Source organism: Vigna angularis, chromosome 6 (genome assembly GCF_016808095.1).
Source record: "Vigna angularis cultivar LongXiaoDou No.4 chromosome 6, ASM1680809v1, whole genome shotgun sequence".
Lineage (NCBI taxonomy): Eukaryota > Viridiplantae > Streptophyta > Magnoliopsida > Fabales > Fabaceae > Vigna > Vigna angularis.
In genome coordinates, this window is record NC_068975.1 from 20568587 (window position 1) to 20584808 (window position 16222).

Sequence of the window (16222 nt, forward strand, 5' to 3'; positions counted from 1 at the left end):
GACACTTTTACTGATAACATTAACTGCAATGAAAGAAACATACACGTTACACTTAGATTTTTAAGTTTGACAATATTATAATTAGTGAAGTTTAATAATGCAAGAGATGAAGTGTTATTTGTGAGGAAAGTATGTTGCATCCACAATCCAAGAATGTGGTTTTGAGAAATTGGTTAGATTTGGAAGGAACAGATACTTTGCTTCAAAGCATAAAAAATTAAAAAATTCTTTTCCCTTTAAAGCAGTCTCATAAATGACCCAACCAAAGGGTCATCCTGAATCAACACAAAATCCAACACGTATACCTTCTTCATCCCCAATGATATAAGCAATATGTGTTAAGACTTATAGACATTTATCAGCATAGGCCATCACCATCCCATACCAATAAAAGTACAAATCACTCTCTCTCTTTTGTTTCTTTTAATCTCCAAAAAAAAAGGGTAAAAGCAACACCAAAATCCTTGCGTGTCCGAAACCTCTCAAAGAAATTGCAACCTAATCAAAGACAGCGTGAATGTTGTTGAACACTTTCTGAAATTTTGGGGGAGTTTGAAATAAATAAAAGAAGAAAAACAGAGTGGGGGGAAACAGAGTGAGGAAACAGAGGATATTCATATGAAGAGTGAAGTGAGCTGGAGAAGAAAGAGTCAACCTGGGAAAGCCGGGAGAGTTTTTGCTGGAGGGAATTTTGGATTGCATCCATGAAATCACCACAGCACTTGCTTTTGCTGATAGGATGAGCGATTCTGCATACAGAGTCGAAACCACACCACGCCTTGCTCAATGGAGAATCGAAAACTTGGCTTCTTGCACTTACCGAAAATCCGATCCTTTCAAGATCGGAAAGTGGAACTGGTATTTCTCTATTCATCTGTATGTTTATTTGTCCGTTTCTTAAAAAAAGAAAGTGATCATGTTTCATTTAAAGAACAGAAGACTCACAAGTGGGGTTGTGTTGTTTGATCAGCAGATTATGCAACACCCCACGTGGTTTAATTGGTTTTGGTGTGTGATGAGTGTTTGGTACCTCAGAAAGTTTGTTTTTTTGCGCTGAAATTTGAAGACCCTTGTTTTAGATTTTGTGTTGTTGATTTGGTGTCATATTGGAACAAAGAGTGTGGTTTTGATTTTTGTATATATGTTTTCTGGTTTGAAATGAAGGCATTTGTCTGTGGAGAAGAACAGGGTTTTGTTTGTTAAATTGTTTCCAGAAATATCGAATCTTACAAGAGACAACCCTCCAATTGCATCTTTCATCATTCGGGTTGTAAGTTCTGTTGGAGATCGCAGGGCCATCATACACCCAGGTCTTGTTTCTTTTTACCTTTTCTCTCTTTTTTGTTGGTTCATTTTACTTTTTCTTCTGGATAGAAAATAATCAATAATCTTAGATTATGCGTTTATTAGTATGATGTTGTTGTAGTTGGTCCAAAGTGCATGATAATTGCAAATAGAAGACAATATGGCTTATCTTATGCCACTTTGTTTGCTTTTTCACAATTTCTCAAAACTGTTTTTGCTGACAAGTTCTGATCAACAGTTTCTTCCTCATATTGACTGAGTACATGCATGAATCTGCTCTTTTTTATATGTTGCAGAAATAAAGGACAAAGTTCTAAAGAACAACGAGGATTTTGTTTGGGCAATTGAGGTTCCACTAACTGGGAAATTCATTATTGACGTTGAGTTTCTAGATTTGAAGACTGCATCCCCAAACGTATGTTCTAAATACACATTTCTTTATATATGGTTGTTTCTTTAGTGTTTATTGCAAATGATGATCATTTCAAGGCTTTGTAATCCACAGTCATAATCATGAGCACTTAACTAAATCCTTCATCTGGCATTATGGAAGATCATCAATAATAAGCATGAAGATTGGTGACAATGGATTAGTACCTACAAAGTAGAAATCTTTTTACACTGATCATGCATATACCTTATCTTAACTTGGAATGTTATATCTGAATGCAGAGTGGAGAACCTTGTTCCATTTGGGCAGAAGGATTTACTCAGCAAAGATCAAATGCAAATGCCATAGAGTGTCTTGGTAGAATGCTAACAGAAGGAATCCACACTGACATCACCATCAATGTTTCTGATGGAAGTATTGGAGCTCATAGAGCTGTTCTTGCTGCAAGATCACCCGTATTCCGCAGCATGTTTTCACATAATCTTCAAGAGAAAGAGTTGTCAACCATAAACATTTCAGATATGTCACTTGATTCATGCCAGACTTTTCTCAATTATCTCTATGGAATCATCAAACATGAAGAGTTTCTGATGCATAGGCTGGCCCTTCTTCGTGCAGCTGACAAGTATGACATATCTGATCTAAGAGATGCATGCCATGAGAGTCTTCTTGAAGACATTGACACAAAAAATGTACTTGAGAGGCTCCAAAATGCTTCTTTATATCAGTTGATGAAACTGAAGATGACTTGTATCCGGTATCTTGTGAAGTTTGGAAAAATATATGAAATCCGTGATGATTTCAACACCTTCTTGCATAATGCAGATAGGGATCTGATTGCCGAAGTCTTCCATGAAGTTCTTGATGCTTGGAAAGGATTTTGAAGATATGGCAACTTCAAACAAGTATAGGAAGACATGGTGTTACATAACATACTCAAGAAATAGGTTGTTGTTTCGATTTGTTGTGCAGGATTTGTTTTCATGAACCTAATTCTTTCGCTTAGATGGATTACTTTTACGATTTTATGTACATTCTTATGTTGTGGTCTTCAAACGTAAACCACAAGTCATTATTGTTTACAGAGAATGTAAATCATATGAAAGGAAAAAAAAACATATGTTTATAAATGCAAATGGATCTGAATTGTGATGATATTTGATTGCTGCATTCTGTTTTATAATTTACATATCATATTGTATTTTTGTGAAAGTACAAACACCATTATTAGAAGCAAAGAAATAATGTCTTACACCTTCTTTAATGACAAAGATGAAGAGTTTGAAGTATGTAGATTCGAATACACTTAATGATTAAATACAAATTAGTAATAATAGTTTAATAAATTTGATTCTAGTTTTAATATCTATGTCATTGGTCTTTTCAGTTTGAATGTGATTTTCTCTCTATATCAAAAATTGGGAAAAGAAGAAAATAAAATTCTCCTTTGATTTCCAACAACAAAAAAGTAGCACAATGTATGAAGATGAGTGCATTAAACAATTTAGTGAAAGGGAAACTCAAGCAAATTAGCAAAATGGTAAATAAGACCACTAATTTTGGTAAATTCACAAAATTGTAAGAAAAGATTTACAATTTTGTCCCAAAATTGTAGAGAATTTTTGTGTTAGCAATTACCCAAATATATGGTGTAACATGAGATATGAATTGATTATTTTCATAAATATGATATATTTTTTAAACCAATGTTCAAAGTTGTTGCATAAATTTGGAGACCATAATCTTATAAAATTTGCAGCTATTTATATAACAATACTCTTTAAGGGGAAAACTCTATAAATTTCCATATGTTTTGTGCTTGGGATCATCATTAGAGTTTAGGGGAGTAAGAGTGTTCTTAGACTACATAGGTATACTCCTACAACGTTTTAAATTTAAGCACCACTTCAAGTGGTATCCAAAACTTTTAACTTGCTAGGACCAAATCTCTTAGTCAGTGTATTTAAATATTCAGGTAGAGAAATCTTGAGATTTCTGATAATGTGAAAGGAATAAGAAAAAAAGTTGAAATATGGTTACCAAGTCACATCAGTATGATATCTTCAGATTTTTATCAGACAGAAGTGGTTGATATGCTATGGACTGAGCTCATATTATTCAGTTTCAAAGCAGCACACCACTCCTTCCACTTGTCTTATCATAGTTGTCAGATAATCCATACTAGCTTCTCAATGAACATGAAAAAACATGGCTGAGACGTAAAACCAAACATTTAACAAAACTCCATGTTTCACAATCGTGAGTAGTCATGTAACACAAATCCAGAGGGTTTCCCAGTGGCTTATTTTCTTAACTTGATGCATTATTTATTTATATATATTCTCCACTTCTTGTGAATTGTATATTAAAGGGAATATTGAAATGATGATACGATGACTCTCTTTTACAAGCACTTTAATATCAAAGAAAGGTCACTTCATAGCCAAGCTAAGAAAAACGACTCCATTGTCTCCCAATAATAAAACACCTATAATGGCTAAGAAGAAAGATACTCTTTTCCATTAAAAAGTGTATTTTGTTCTGCCATCAAAACGACATGGAAACTGCAAATATGGACCACCAAGTTTTGTATACATAACATGCAACACAAAGAAACACAGCTTTCTTTGAGCTCCACCCAACTTTAACTTAGCATCAAAACCAAAACCATTCAGCACAGGAAACTAAACCCAAAATTTATTCAGTGTTCTTAATTGACAAGAAGGTGAAACAATACACAACACAAAAAGTTGATGAAGTACTCACCTCTTAACCAAAATTCTTGAGGGTTATCCTTATCAATCTTAGTATTCTTGTCCAAAAGTTTCAGCTTGGAAGAGAAAAGTGAAGGAACAGTGAAGTTAATAAGCAAGTGCATTATGCTTTATGGTAGACATTTTGGCAAGAATATGGAATATTACGAGGATCTTCTGTTTCTTGCTGAAAGTGTAATAAGTGCATAATTTTGTTTTCATTATGAATACGTAATTTTCGACGGTGACACAAGACTTTAGTTCTCTCTTGCTATAGGAATATCTATTTATTTGTTTGAAATTTTATAAGATAATAAGAAAATTGATAGGTAGACTATAGGTTAATATAATTTTAAGAATGAATTTAACTAATGGAAAAATGGTTTAAACTTCGTTAAATTCCAAAAGTTTATTTCAAAATTTCAAGAAAATACTCTAAGTTTATTTTAAACTTGAATAAATAAACCTGCTTAAATACTTCTTTTTAATATATTTTAATAAATAAATAATTAAAAAAATATATAATTTTAATAAATTTATTTTATTTTTATTATTCCTCAATTATTTTAATCTTTTCCTCTTCTCTTACTTCTAAATTCTACGTCTAACCCTTGCAGCATGACTCTCACCGCCCCGCCGCACTTGGACCTCACCCCATATGGTCGCCAAGAATCAGATTCCGGTTTGCTTTGCTTAGCTTTCTTCTCTGTTTTCGTTTTCATTCCTTTTATCACTTTTATTTGTATCAATTCTTCATTTTGCTGCGTTGCTTCTAGTTAGGTATTTTTTTGTTTGATATTTTTCTCTCTCAATATACCAAAGGGAAAATTTTTCAAGATTTCAAGCAGTAGATTTTTAATAGGGTATAGTATTGCTCTTCTATTTTGCTTCTAGAAGATGCCAATGCTTGCTGAGAAGAAACCAATTCAGACCTCGTATCATTCAGAAACTTCTTCACCTGACAATATGCTTGTTATTTGCCCCTTTTGCTTCTTATGTTTCTAACTTGCTTTTGGAAAAGCCTTTGTCAATAATTACGTAAAAGAGTGTTAGAATCCTTTGGAGTGGAACATTGTTATAGTTAATCTTTTTGTCATGGCCTTCTCAAAAGACTCTATCCTAATTGGAGTTTTGCAGTTTTAAAATCTGCTCTCATCATATATATATATATCATGCCTCACAAAATGTTATACTTTTGTGCAGCTTGGATATTCCTATATACACATGTTAATGTGATGTAACTTCTCAGTGAGCAATCTGTATCAATTCATAATTTATAGATACATGATGTTAACTAATATCTTAAACTTGGTTGAAAATTTTATAATATTATAATGACTTGAGGGATGTAAATCTTCTCTAAATATAAGTAGTAGTAGATTTTGTTTATAGGTAGTAATAGAGGAAGTTTGAATCATATCCCTGTTCCGCACAATTTTGTTATTCTGCTTTTATCATACAACAATTATTATTTCTCACAAAAAAAAAGATGTGTATGGATACACCATCGTTTAAAGACAATTTTAGAGTTATTATTTGTTACTTACTTGAGTATGAAACCTAACCAGCACAACCTCTCACACACTCACAACACGAAATAGAACAATGAACGAATGATAATGAATGAATGAATTTCTTTTATTGATGGTAATATCTCAATAAACAAAAGTAAACAAGGGTAATTGGGAGCATAACCTCCTTCAATTACTTGGGAGCATAACCTCCCTCACAGGAGCATAGCCTCCCTCACAGGAGCATAGCCGCCTGTCACAAGACTCAATAATCAAAAGCATGTCTTAAACAATAGCATTTAGCTTTATTTATATTAAATATTTCCCTATAATATAATTCTATTTACTATAATTAACTTATACCGAATATTTCTCTAGGATATAATTTTATTTATTATAATTAACTTATACTGAATATTTCCCTAGGATAGAGCTCTATTTACTATAATTAACTTATACTGAATATTTCCCTAGGATATGGCCTTATTTACTAAAATTATTTCCCACCCATCGTAACTGCTGTCGCAGTTAGGATAGTCACTCTTCAATCGATTGGCTTTAGCTCTTCACCGCCTTCCGTTTGGCTTGCTTCCCCCTGTATCCTATCGTTCGGCTCCAACTCTTCACCACCTTCCACCATTCGGCTTGCTTCCCCCTGCCTCCTACCATTCGGCTCCTCTGCCTTCTATCCTATCACCCAGTATCCTATCATTACACCCCGCTGCAGAACAACCTTGTCTCCAAGGTTGAAATTGGGGAGCTTGATCTCATGGCTCTTCTTCAATTAAGGTCTGGAGGTTTGGGTGGTGGCAATTCCTCCTTGTCCTTCGCCAATATCATGACTCTCAAACTCCTGTCTGGGCAGTGGTGACCAGGACCGAACGGTCCCCCACACCTGATACACCTTCCTCCTCTCTCCGTTTCAGGGCTTCTGAATAAGGCATGTTCCTGGTGTTTCTCCCATTATTATCACTACCCTCCTTCCGTACTGACCCCACACTCTCGGCGACTCCCGATCGGCCTGGGTTATAGTGATTGGCTTCGGACCGCTTGGCGACACTCGATCGGCCTGGGTTATAGCGATTTGCCCCGGGCCGTATCTTCTCACCGTTCGTTTGTTCCAAAGACGATGGGTTCTTTGTCAAGCTCCAGTTTCCAGCCTTTGTCCCGCCCCGGGTCTCCTCGACATCCCTTGCAATTCTCATGGCGATCATCAACTCCTGCGGATTAAGCAGCCGTACTTGATTATGAATCCCCTCCTGTAACCCTACCATAAAGTACCCCATCAATTGTTCTTCAGGCACTCCTTTCATCTGACCCACCAAGATTTCAAAATCTTGGATGTATTCTTCCACAGATCCCGATTGCTTGTTGGCCGCCAATCTTTCAAAGACTGACCCCCGTTTCTTCCTCTGAATCAGATCACCATCGCCTCCTTCAAACCCGCCCATGAGCGGTCCCTGGTCTTCTCCCTCCAAAATCTGAACGAGTATCGGGCACTTCCCTCCATGCTGATGTAGGCTAGGCACACCTTTTCTTCCTCGGACACCTCTTGTAGTTCAAAAAATTTATCATCCCTATTGATCCAATTCAACGGATCACTCCCTTCAAACGTGAGTAACTCTACCCTTTTCCTCCAATTTGGTTGCTTCTGTGACCACCCTCTTTCTCGCCTTCCTCTTCCATCCGATTTGCCATCTAGTTGTCGGTCTCGGCTTCCCATCATCCTCATCAATTCTTGGAAACTTTTTTGCATTGCCGCATCCAAAGCCCCCATGGATAGCTCCAGGTTTTCCAGCTTCAACTCCATGTTCTCCAGTTTCCTTTCGACTGCATTCATTCTTCCCTCCATCTTGCCTTTCACTCCTCTCACAGGATCCGACAGCGCTCCCTTGACAATCCGGCAAGTCAGACCAATTGTTACATACCTGAGTACGAAACCTAACCAGAACAACCTCTCACACACTTCAACACGAAACAGAACTGTTAGGATATTTATCCTATTTTATCATCATTATAGTGTGTCAAGGGTTACCCTATTTATCATGATTATATTATGTCTAGGATTACCCTATTTATCATGTATTTGTGTATCAATTTATTCTTATAAATAGAAGATTGTGAGAGGGATCAATCAAGCCCTCTAGAATTATTTTACAGTTTCAATCTTAAGTTGGTATCAGAGCGGGTCGATCCCGCTCTGGTTTCTGTCTCGTAATATATATTTGTCCGGCGCCACAGTTCTTTGTCGCCCGCCGCTGCCCGCCGCCGGCCACCGTCAACCGTCGGCCACCGTCGGCCGTCGCCGGCCACCGTCTCCGGCCACCGTCTCCGGCCACCGTCCGGCCACCGTCACCGCCGGCCACCGCCCGCCATTGCCGGCCACCGTCGTCCATCACTGTCAAAGTTTCCTTCGTCTAAACCCTTAGGGTTTTCTTGTTCTTCGTTAGTACTATTCGTCTTCTTCAGAAATGGCGTCTGGCAGTACTCTTTCCTTCTCTGGAAGTCCATCAATTACCTCCGAGAAGCTAAATGGAAAAAATTATCTATCATGGTCTGCTGCTGTTGAAATGTGGTTCCTTGGCCAAGGGCATTATGACCACCTTGAGCGAGATGGAAGCCATGTGCCTACTGAAAAAGCTGATCAGTGGAAACAAGCAGATTTCCAGTTGTGTGCCCTGTTATGGCAATCAGTGGAACCCAAACTTTTTGTATCTTTGAGGGCTTTCAAAACTTGTCACTCCTTTTGGAAGAAAGCCCAAAACATTTATGCCAACGATATTCAACGTCTCTATGACACTACGAATAAACTTGCATCTCTTAAAATGGCAGACCATGATATGGTGTCCTTCATGACTGAAGCCCAATCTGCTGTCGAAGAACTTAGGATGTTTTTGGAAGTAGATCCATTAGAGGATAAATATCCTAACAAGAACAATGAACGGATGATAATGAACGGATGATAATGAACGGATGATAATGAACGAATGATAATGAACGAATGCATTTCTTTTATTGATGATAATATCTAAATAAACAAAAGTAAACAAGGGTAATTGGGAGCATAACCTCCTTCAATTACTTGGGAGCATAACCTCCCTCACAGGAGCATAGTCACCTGTCACAAGACTCAATAATCAAAAGCATGCCCTAAACAATAGCATCTAGCTTTATTTATATCAAATATTTTCCTAGAATATAATTCTCTTTACTATAATTAACTTATACTGAATATTTCCCTAGGATATAATTCTATTTACTATAATTAACTTATACTGAATATTTCCCTAGGATATAATTCTATTTACTATAATTAACTTATATTGAATATTTTCCTAGGATATGGCCTTATTTACTATAATTATTTCCTGCCCATCCTAACTGTTGTCTCAATTAGGATAGTCACTCTTCAACCGATCGGCTCTAGCTCTTCACCGCCTTCCGTTCGGCTTGCTTCCCCCAGTATCCTACTGTTTGGTTCCAACTCTTCACCACCTTCCACTGTTCGGCTTGCTTCCCCTTGTCTCCTACCGTTCGGCTCTCCTACCTTTTATCCTATCACCCAGTATCCTAACATTATTGGAGGAAGAAAATGCAAGTGTTAGTATAAGAATTATTTCTAAACAAAATGTATTTTAATAATTAAAATTTTACTGAGACATATTTGATATTTATTTAAAAATGTTTAATTGCACTCTAGGAGCAGTAGAGTGGTTTAAGTTGTTTAAATTTCAATTATGAGTTACATTTGCAATTGAAGCAATTAAGTATTCTTTATCTCATTCTAAAGTATATTAATAACATACTAGTTGAAATATCCATTTTATAAAAGATAATTTTAAATACTTAAAAGGGTATTTTTAGGAGTAAAAAAATATTTATCTCTACGAAGATATTTAAGAATTTTTTTTATAGAAAAAGTATCATTTTTTAGAAAAAATTTATTCCATGGAGTCCCTTCTTTCTTTCAGAAAAATTCTACCTCTTTAATAAATCTTTGTATTAGTTTTCTTTAACATTGTGGTGCAAACAAATGCTTCAAACTCGTTGCTATCCTAATCCCTAATTTTTCTCTCGCTCACCATGGTTAGCCTCAGACACAGGCATTTCTTGGTTTCCTTTCTACTTTTATTAGCCTATCAAGTTCTGTTTTCGTGGCAAATTCATGTTTTGATAAATTCGTTCTGAATTTGTTTCTCGATATACACCTTCTAAATCTGAATAAAATCCTTTCTCACTCGCATATTAACTGCTATACTATACATTTGCAGTTTTAGCGAACATAGGTCTGTGCTGATACTGTTGCAGGAAATCCAATGTTAATAGATATCTCTGGTAGATGAAAGAAGTGCGTTACAATAGGCAGTACAAACCTGATTTCATCCTTGATGTTTATCATGTTTAATCACCTCAACAAATTGACTGTGTTAGAGTCCTTCACAATTATAAATCTATAAATGCAGGGGAGATGGTGGTTGGACCAGCTAGAGGAATTATCTTTGATGAAACCGGTAAGGAGTTATCGAAAACTAGCTGCTGGTGGGAGAGGCTGGGGTTGCCAAACCAAAATGAAGGTCAAGCAAATGCTTCACCAAACCATAGATCTGTTGTACTCTAATGGACCAACTTCTGTTAATGATTACACTCGTCTTGTGCTTCATTGTGCTCGAGCCAATGACTTCATTCAAGCAAAGCGACTGCAGTCTCACATGGAACTTCACCTTTTTCAACCCAAAGATTCCTTCATCCACAACCAACTCATCCATTTGTATGCCAAACTGGGCAAGCTCGCAGATGCTCAAAACGTGTTTGATAACATGACTAAGAGAGATGTTTATTCTTGGAATGCCTTGCTTTCTGCTTATGCAAAGATGGGCACGGCTGAGAATTTACATGTTGTCTTTGATCAAATGCCTTATCGCGATTCTATTTCATATAACACATTAATTGCATATTTTGCTAGTAATGGACATTCAGGCAAAGCATTAGAAGTTCTTACGAGAATGCAGGAAGAGGGGTTTCAGCCTACCCATCACTCCTATGTGAAGGCATTGCAAGCATGTTCTCAGCTTTTGGATTTGAGGCATGGGAAACAGATTCATGGAAAGATTGTTGTTACTGATTTGGAAGGAAATACTTTTGTAAGGAATGCTGTGACTGATATGTATGCCAGATGTGGTGATATAGATAGGGCACGGTGGTTGTTTGATCAAATGATTAATAAAAATGTTGTTTCATGGAATCTCATGATCTCTCGGTATGTAAAAATGGGAAAACCTGGTGAGTGCATACATTTGTTTGGTGAAATGCAGTTGTCAGCTTTGAAACCTGACGTAGTAACAGTTTCAAATGTTCTCAATGCTTACTTTCAATGTGGACGTGTAGAAGATGCAAGAAATATATTTAGCAAATTACCGAATAAAGATGAAATTTCTTGGACAACCATGATAGTTGGTTATGCTCAAAATGGAAGAGAGGAGGATGCTTTGATGTTGTTTGGGGACATGCTACGTAGAAATGTTAAACTTGACTGTTACACCATTTCTAGTGTGATTTGCTCCTGTGCTAAACTAGCTTCGTTGTACCATGGTCAAGTTGTCCACGGAAAAGTAATTTTAGTGGGCGTTGAGAATGACATGCTTGTATCAAGTGCCCTTGTTGATATGTACTCCAAATGTGGAATCACTTTGGCTGCCTGGGTCGTTTTTGAAACTATGCCTATTAGGAATGTCGTCACTTGGAATGCCATGATTCTGGGTTATGCACAAAATGGACAGGTTCCTGAGGCCTTGGCTTTGTTTGAAAGAATGCAACAAGAAAATTTCAAACCTGATAGTATTACTTTTGTGGCTGTCTTATCTGCTTGTATCAATGCTGATATGGTAAAAGAAGGACAGAAATATTTTGATTCTATTAGTGCACAAGGAATGACACCCACATTGGATCACTATGCATGTATGGTCACTCTCCTTGGTAGGTCAGGTAGAATTGATAAAGCAGTGGATCTAATTCAAGGTATGCCTCACGAACCAAGTTGCCGTATTTGGTCCACGTTACTATCTGTTTGTACCAAAGCTGACCTAAAGAGTGCAGAGTTGGCAGCTAATCATCTCTTTAAATTGGATCCACATAATGCTGGACCTTACATAATGCTTTCCAATTTGTATGCTGCTTGCGGAAGATGGAAAGATGTAGCTGTTGTAAGATCTCTCATGAAGGAAAAGAGTGCAAAGAAGCTTGCGGCCTACAGTTGGGTTGAGGTTGGGAATGAAGTCCACAGATTTGTTTCAGAAGATCACTCTCATCCAGAAGTGGGAAAAATCTATGGAGAATTGAACAGATTGATCACAATATTTCGACAAATTGGTTATAATCCTGATATAAACATTGTCCTACACAATGTGGGAGAGGAAGAAAAATTTAGATCCATTTCCTACCACAGTGAGAAACTTGCTCTTGCATTTGCTTTAATTAGAAAGCCCAATGGGATTGCACCAATACGGATCATAAAGAACATACGTGTCTGTGATGACTGCCATGTATTTATGAAGTTTGCATCAGTTACTATAGGGCGACCAATCATTATGAGAGATTCAAACAGGTTTCATCATTTCTTTGATGGGAAGTGTTCTTGCAAGGACAATTGGTAAAGTCTCAATCAGATGGTTAACTGCTTTACTTTAACTATTTCTAAAAGGAAGGGTGCTAGCGATGTAATATGCACTTTATCCATTCTAAAAGATTATGAAACAAGGGAGAAAGTTATGATACGATTCAAGACTTCCTAGTATTAAAGCAGGTCTGTTGCACAAGAATACTAGGTGAGAAGTACAAGTTACAGCATTACCTCGATGAAAATTTCGTGGCAGCAATGCAATTTAAGATGTTTTGGACTATGAGACAAGTACGCTCTTAATTCATTAATCAATACTTGACATTGAATGAGCTGGTTTTGAGATTTGAATGGAAGTGTCGAAAAATACCCTCACAAAAGTTGCAGGGAAATTGGAGCTAAATATTGTTTGTGACTTATTCTATTCAATATTTTGGTAGATGCAATCTATACCGTAAGGTAAATTTGAATTATGATTGTACATATTTAAAAAGTTTTTTACATTTTTTACCAATATAGAAAAATGTCTAGTTGTAATGTTGTATAACAACATCTTATATTATTGACAGGAAACTCTTGCGGTTCCATCACCTTCAATTTTTCTTACAGTTGTTTGTTTCTTAGTAGGTCAGTTTTAATTGCAACTTCACCTTCAATACATGCTTGTTTTCATTTTTTATATTTAATAACTGATCATTGATCAACTAATCATATAGTAATATTACATGTATTGGTATTAGTGTTTACAGAATATTGTCATGTCATTAATGTACATACATGGATATTGGTTCTCTATATCATTGAGTGTGTGAAGTTTGTAGAAGATCCACTACTTGGGAAAGAACTCTGAATTGAATTTTGTGTGCATGCGAGGGAAACTATAAATAAATTACTATTCTGAGTGCATTTTGCAGTGTTATTTATTTCCATTGCCTCTTTACAATGGTAAATATGAAAGGATAATATGGTGATAATTTTGTCAGGGATGAACATAACAGTCAGCACCACCTGAATGCGATTGGATCTTAAATCTTAAGTTGTCATCTCTAGTATCAATGCCTGAATTCATTGATACGCCTGCTTTCGTAATCTCCACCAAGGGTTCTATGCATTTGACTTTTGCGATAGGTCCTGTCCCTCTTAACTAAGATGTGGTACAGGAAGCTCTTTCATGGTAAGTAGTGCTTAAATTGGTTTCAATTTTGAGTATCATTCTTAAATAATTATTGGGTCATTATTCTTGTTGTTAGATTTATTATCTTTATTTTATATTTATCTTTTATCTTTAGTTAATCTGTTCATATTTCTTCTATTATAAATAGAGGACCCTATATGTATTTTCAACACAAGAGAGATTAAAATACACATAGTTGTCCCTATAAAACCCTAAATACATTATTGCAAACCCTGAGAGATTGAAGCTGCTGCATCAAACTTTCCACCCCTGCCGCTGCCGTCAGTGCAGGTCGCTTCCAGCACTGCCAGCTTCTCCGTCTTCGACTACTCTCCCTCTTTTCAAGTATACTTTTTAGCTTTGTTTCACGTTCAGTATCGTATATTGCTCTGTTCTAGTTACTCCGTATTGACCTAGTTGGATTTCATTGTCAAATTCTTCTGATCGTGAGCATGGAAAACAAAAACTAATCTGCACAAATCCATGCTTTTGTTGGAATCTCTGAATTAGATAAATGATGTGGAGGAATAGGTTTTAGTTATTCTATGTTTCTCATAAAATTGTGAAGGATTTGAAAAGGAAGTGAAATTGAACAATGTTAACGTGTGGCTCCTTAGTTAAGAGTAAGTGTCCTTTAGTATAAAGGAGAATAATCCAATCAGTTGATAAGGAGGTTTGGAGCACCTGATCAGTTATATTTTCTTGCAAACTGTGAAATTTTGTTCTGTTTCGGAATTTTCTGCTCATCATAGCTGTGTGAAGTTGCCTGCAGATGCTATTTTATACTAGGAAATATCAGCTATTGCGAACTATTTGTGATTGATAATTATGCTGCTCATAACTAGAAGTGGAGAAATAGACAATTGTTTGCCTTTTTGTATGTTTTAAATAAACTTATTTTGGGTTGCTTTTTGAACAGGTGCAGAATGGTGTCGAATCAGACTACCATGGAAATTGAGACTGGGGCATCTGAAGCCAAAGTATTGCCACCGAAGCCAAAGTTTGAGGCGTTGAAGCCTCATGAGATGTCTGATGGACAGATTCAGTTCCGGAAGGTGAATGTTCCACCTCATCGTTATACCCCTCTCAAGAAAGCTTGGATGGATATCTATACTCCCATTTTTGAACAGATGAAAATTGATGTGCGCATGAATTTGAAGGCTCGTAGAGTTGAGCTGAAGACAAGGGCCGACACACCTGATATTAGTAACCTGCAAAAATGTGCTGATTTTGTCCATGCTTTCATGCTGGGTTTTGATGTCATAGATGCCATCGCTCTTCTGCGTCTGGATGAGCTCTACGTTGAGTCTTTTGAGATCAAGGATGTTAAAACACTTAGAGGCGACCACTTGTCTCGTGCAATTGGAAGGTTATCTGGCAAAGGTGGTAAAACAAAGTTTGCAATTGAGAACGCATCTAAGACAAGAATCGTGATTGCTGACACCAAAATTCACATATTGGGATCTTTTGCCAACATAAAGATTGCCAGGGATTCTCTTTGTAGCCTGATTCTCGGATCACCAGCAGGAAAGGTGTATTCAAAACTAAGAGCAGTTACTGCTAGATTGGCAGAAAGGTTTTGATCCTCTCTTATTCATGCCATTATAGGATTATTTTCTTGTTCCCTTAGATTCTTTTTTATAACTATCTAGTTTGTTGAGGATGATATTGTGATGAAAATCTTCATTCAGTTCAGCTATCCAAGTCCAAATCAATCATTGTTGTGAGTGTAAAGCATACTGTTTAAGTAAAGTTTTGTCCGTGATCATGAATACATTGGTACAAATTAGCGTCATTTATGAATGTATACTGATCGATTGTTACAGAAAATCTTGTTAGCTTATGTGTGCCGAGTTCAATCTACAATAGGTGATAAGTCCTTTTAGTCTCTCTTTAAATTGACTCTGATATGAGAGAAAATCAGTAACAATCTACCATAGGTTATTATTTCTTATTCGTTTCTCATGTGAATTATATAAACTAAAACACTAATTATTGATAATCAAAATTAAAATATGTTTTCTCTTTTCAGTTATAAAATATACAAAAACTGATGTGTGGGTTGGTGTTTAAATGTCAATATGTATGAGTTATTAAAAATAAAAGGCCAAAATGACTAGAAGTTGGAGGTTATCACAGGTTAAAGATTCAAAATGTTGGATAATTTTAAATGTCTTTATTGGAAAGTGAAGTGGAAAATTAGTTGGTTAAAGATGAGAGATACCTATGATTTATTAACATTTATATTTTTAATAAGATCAATTATCATTTAAATTTCCCACTGCATAGGCAAATATTGTGGCACGTATGTATATACTTAAAAATATAAATTGTGGTGCAAGTTATTTAGTGCTGAATAGAGTCTCAGACTTGAGATTACATTGTCTATCAAAGTACTGTCATTCATTCCCAGCTCTTGGACTATTTAAGTTCGAATGTTACTTCCTGCACCTCACGATTTCTTCTCACATACCC

At 36.2% G+C, this 16222-nt stretch overlaps 2 protein-coding genes across 7 annotated transcripts; both read left to right on the plus strand.

The window, feature by feature from the left end:
* Positions 1–255: 255 nt before the first annotated feature.
* On the plus strand, positions 256–2851 carry LOC108321907 (BTB/POZ domain-containing protein At1g55760). The gene is made up of 4 exons (XM_017553815.2): positions 256–858; positions 1165–1310; positions 1602–1720; positions 1978–2851. Exons 1-4 carry the CDS (start codon positions 740–742, stop codon positions 2578–2580), a joined length of 987 nt encoding a protein of 328 aa, XP_017409304.1. The 5' UTR covers positions 256–739; the 3' UTR covers positions 2581–2851.
* A 2180-nt stretch (positions 2852–5031) lies between these two features.
* On the plus strand, positions 5032–15577 carry LOC108321914 (uncharacterized). 6 transcript variants are annotated; one of them, XR_008249706.1, is made up of 6 exons: positions 5069–5131; positions 10232–10308; positions 10424–12606; positions 13143–13200; positions 13557–13747; positions 13896–14089. XR_008249706.1 is itself a non-coding variant. In XM_052878658.1 (4 exons), exons 1-3 carry the CDS (start codon positions 5108–5110, stop codon positions 13195–13197), a joined length of 2262 nt encoding a protein of 753 aa, XP_052734618.1. In that variant the 5' UTR covers positions 5052–5107; the 3' UTR covers positions 13198–13200; positions 13557–15577. The 6 variants fall into 6 exon arrangements, 3 of the variants coding, with proteins under 3 accessions (XP_052734618.1, XP_017409315.1, XP_017409316.1); XR_008249705.1 differs by lacking the exon at positions 10232–10308 and having other exon boundaries at positions 5032–5131; XR_008249707.1 differs by lacking the exon at positions 10232–10308 and having other exon boundaries at positions 5073–5131; positions 10424–13032.
* Positions 15578–16222: the final 645 nt, after the last annotated feature.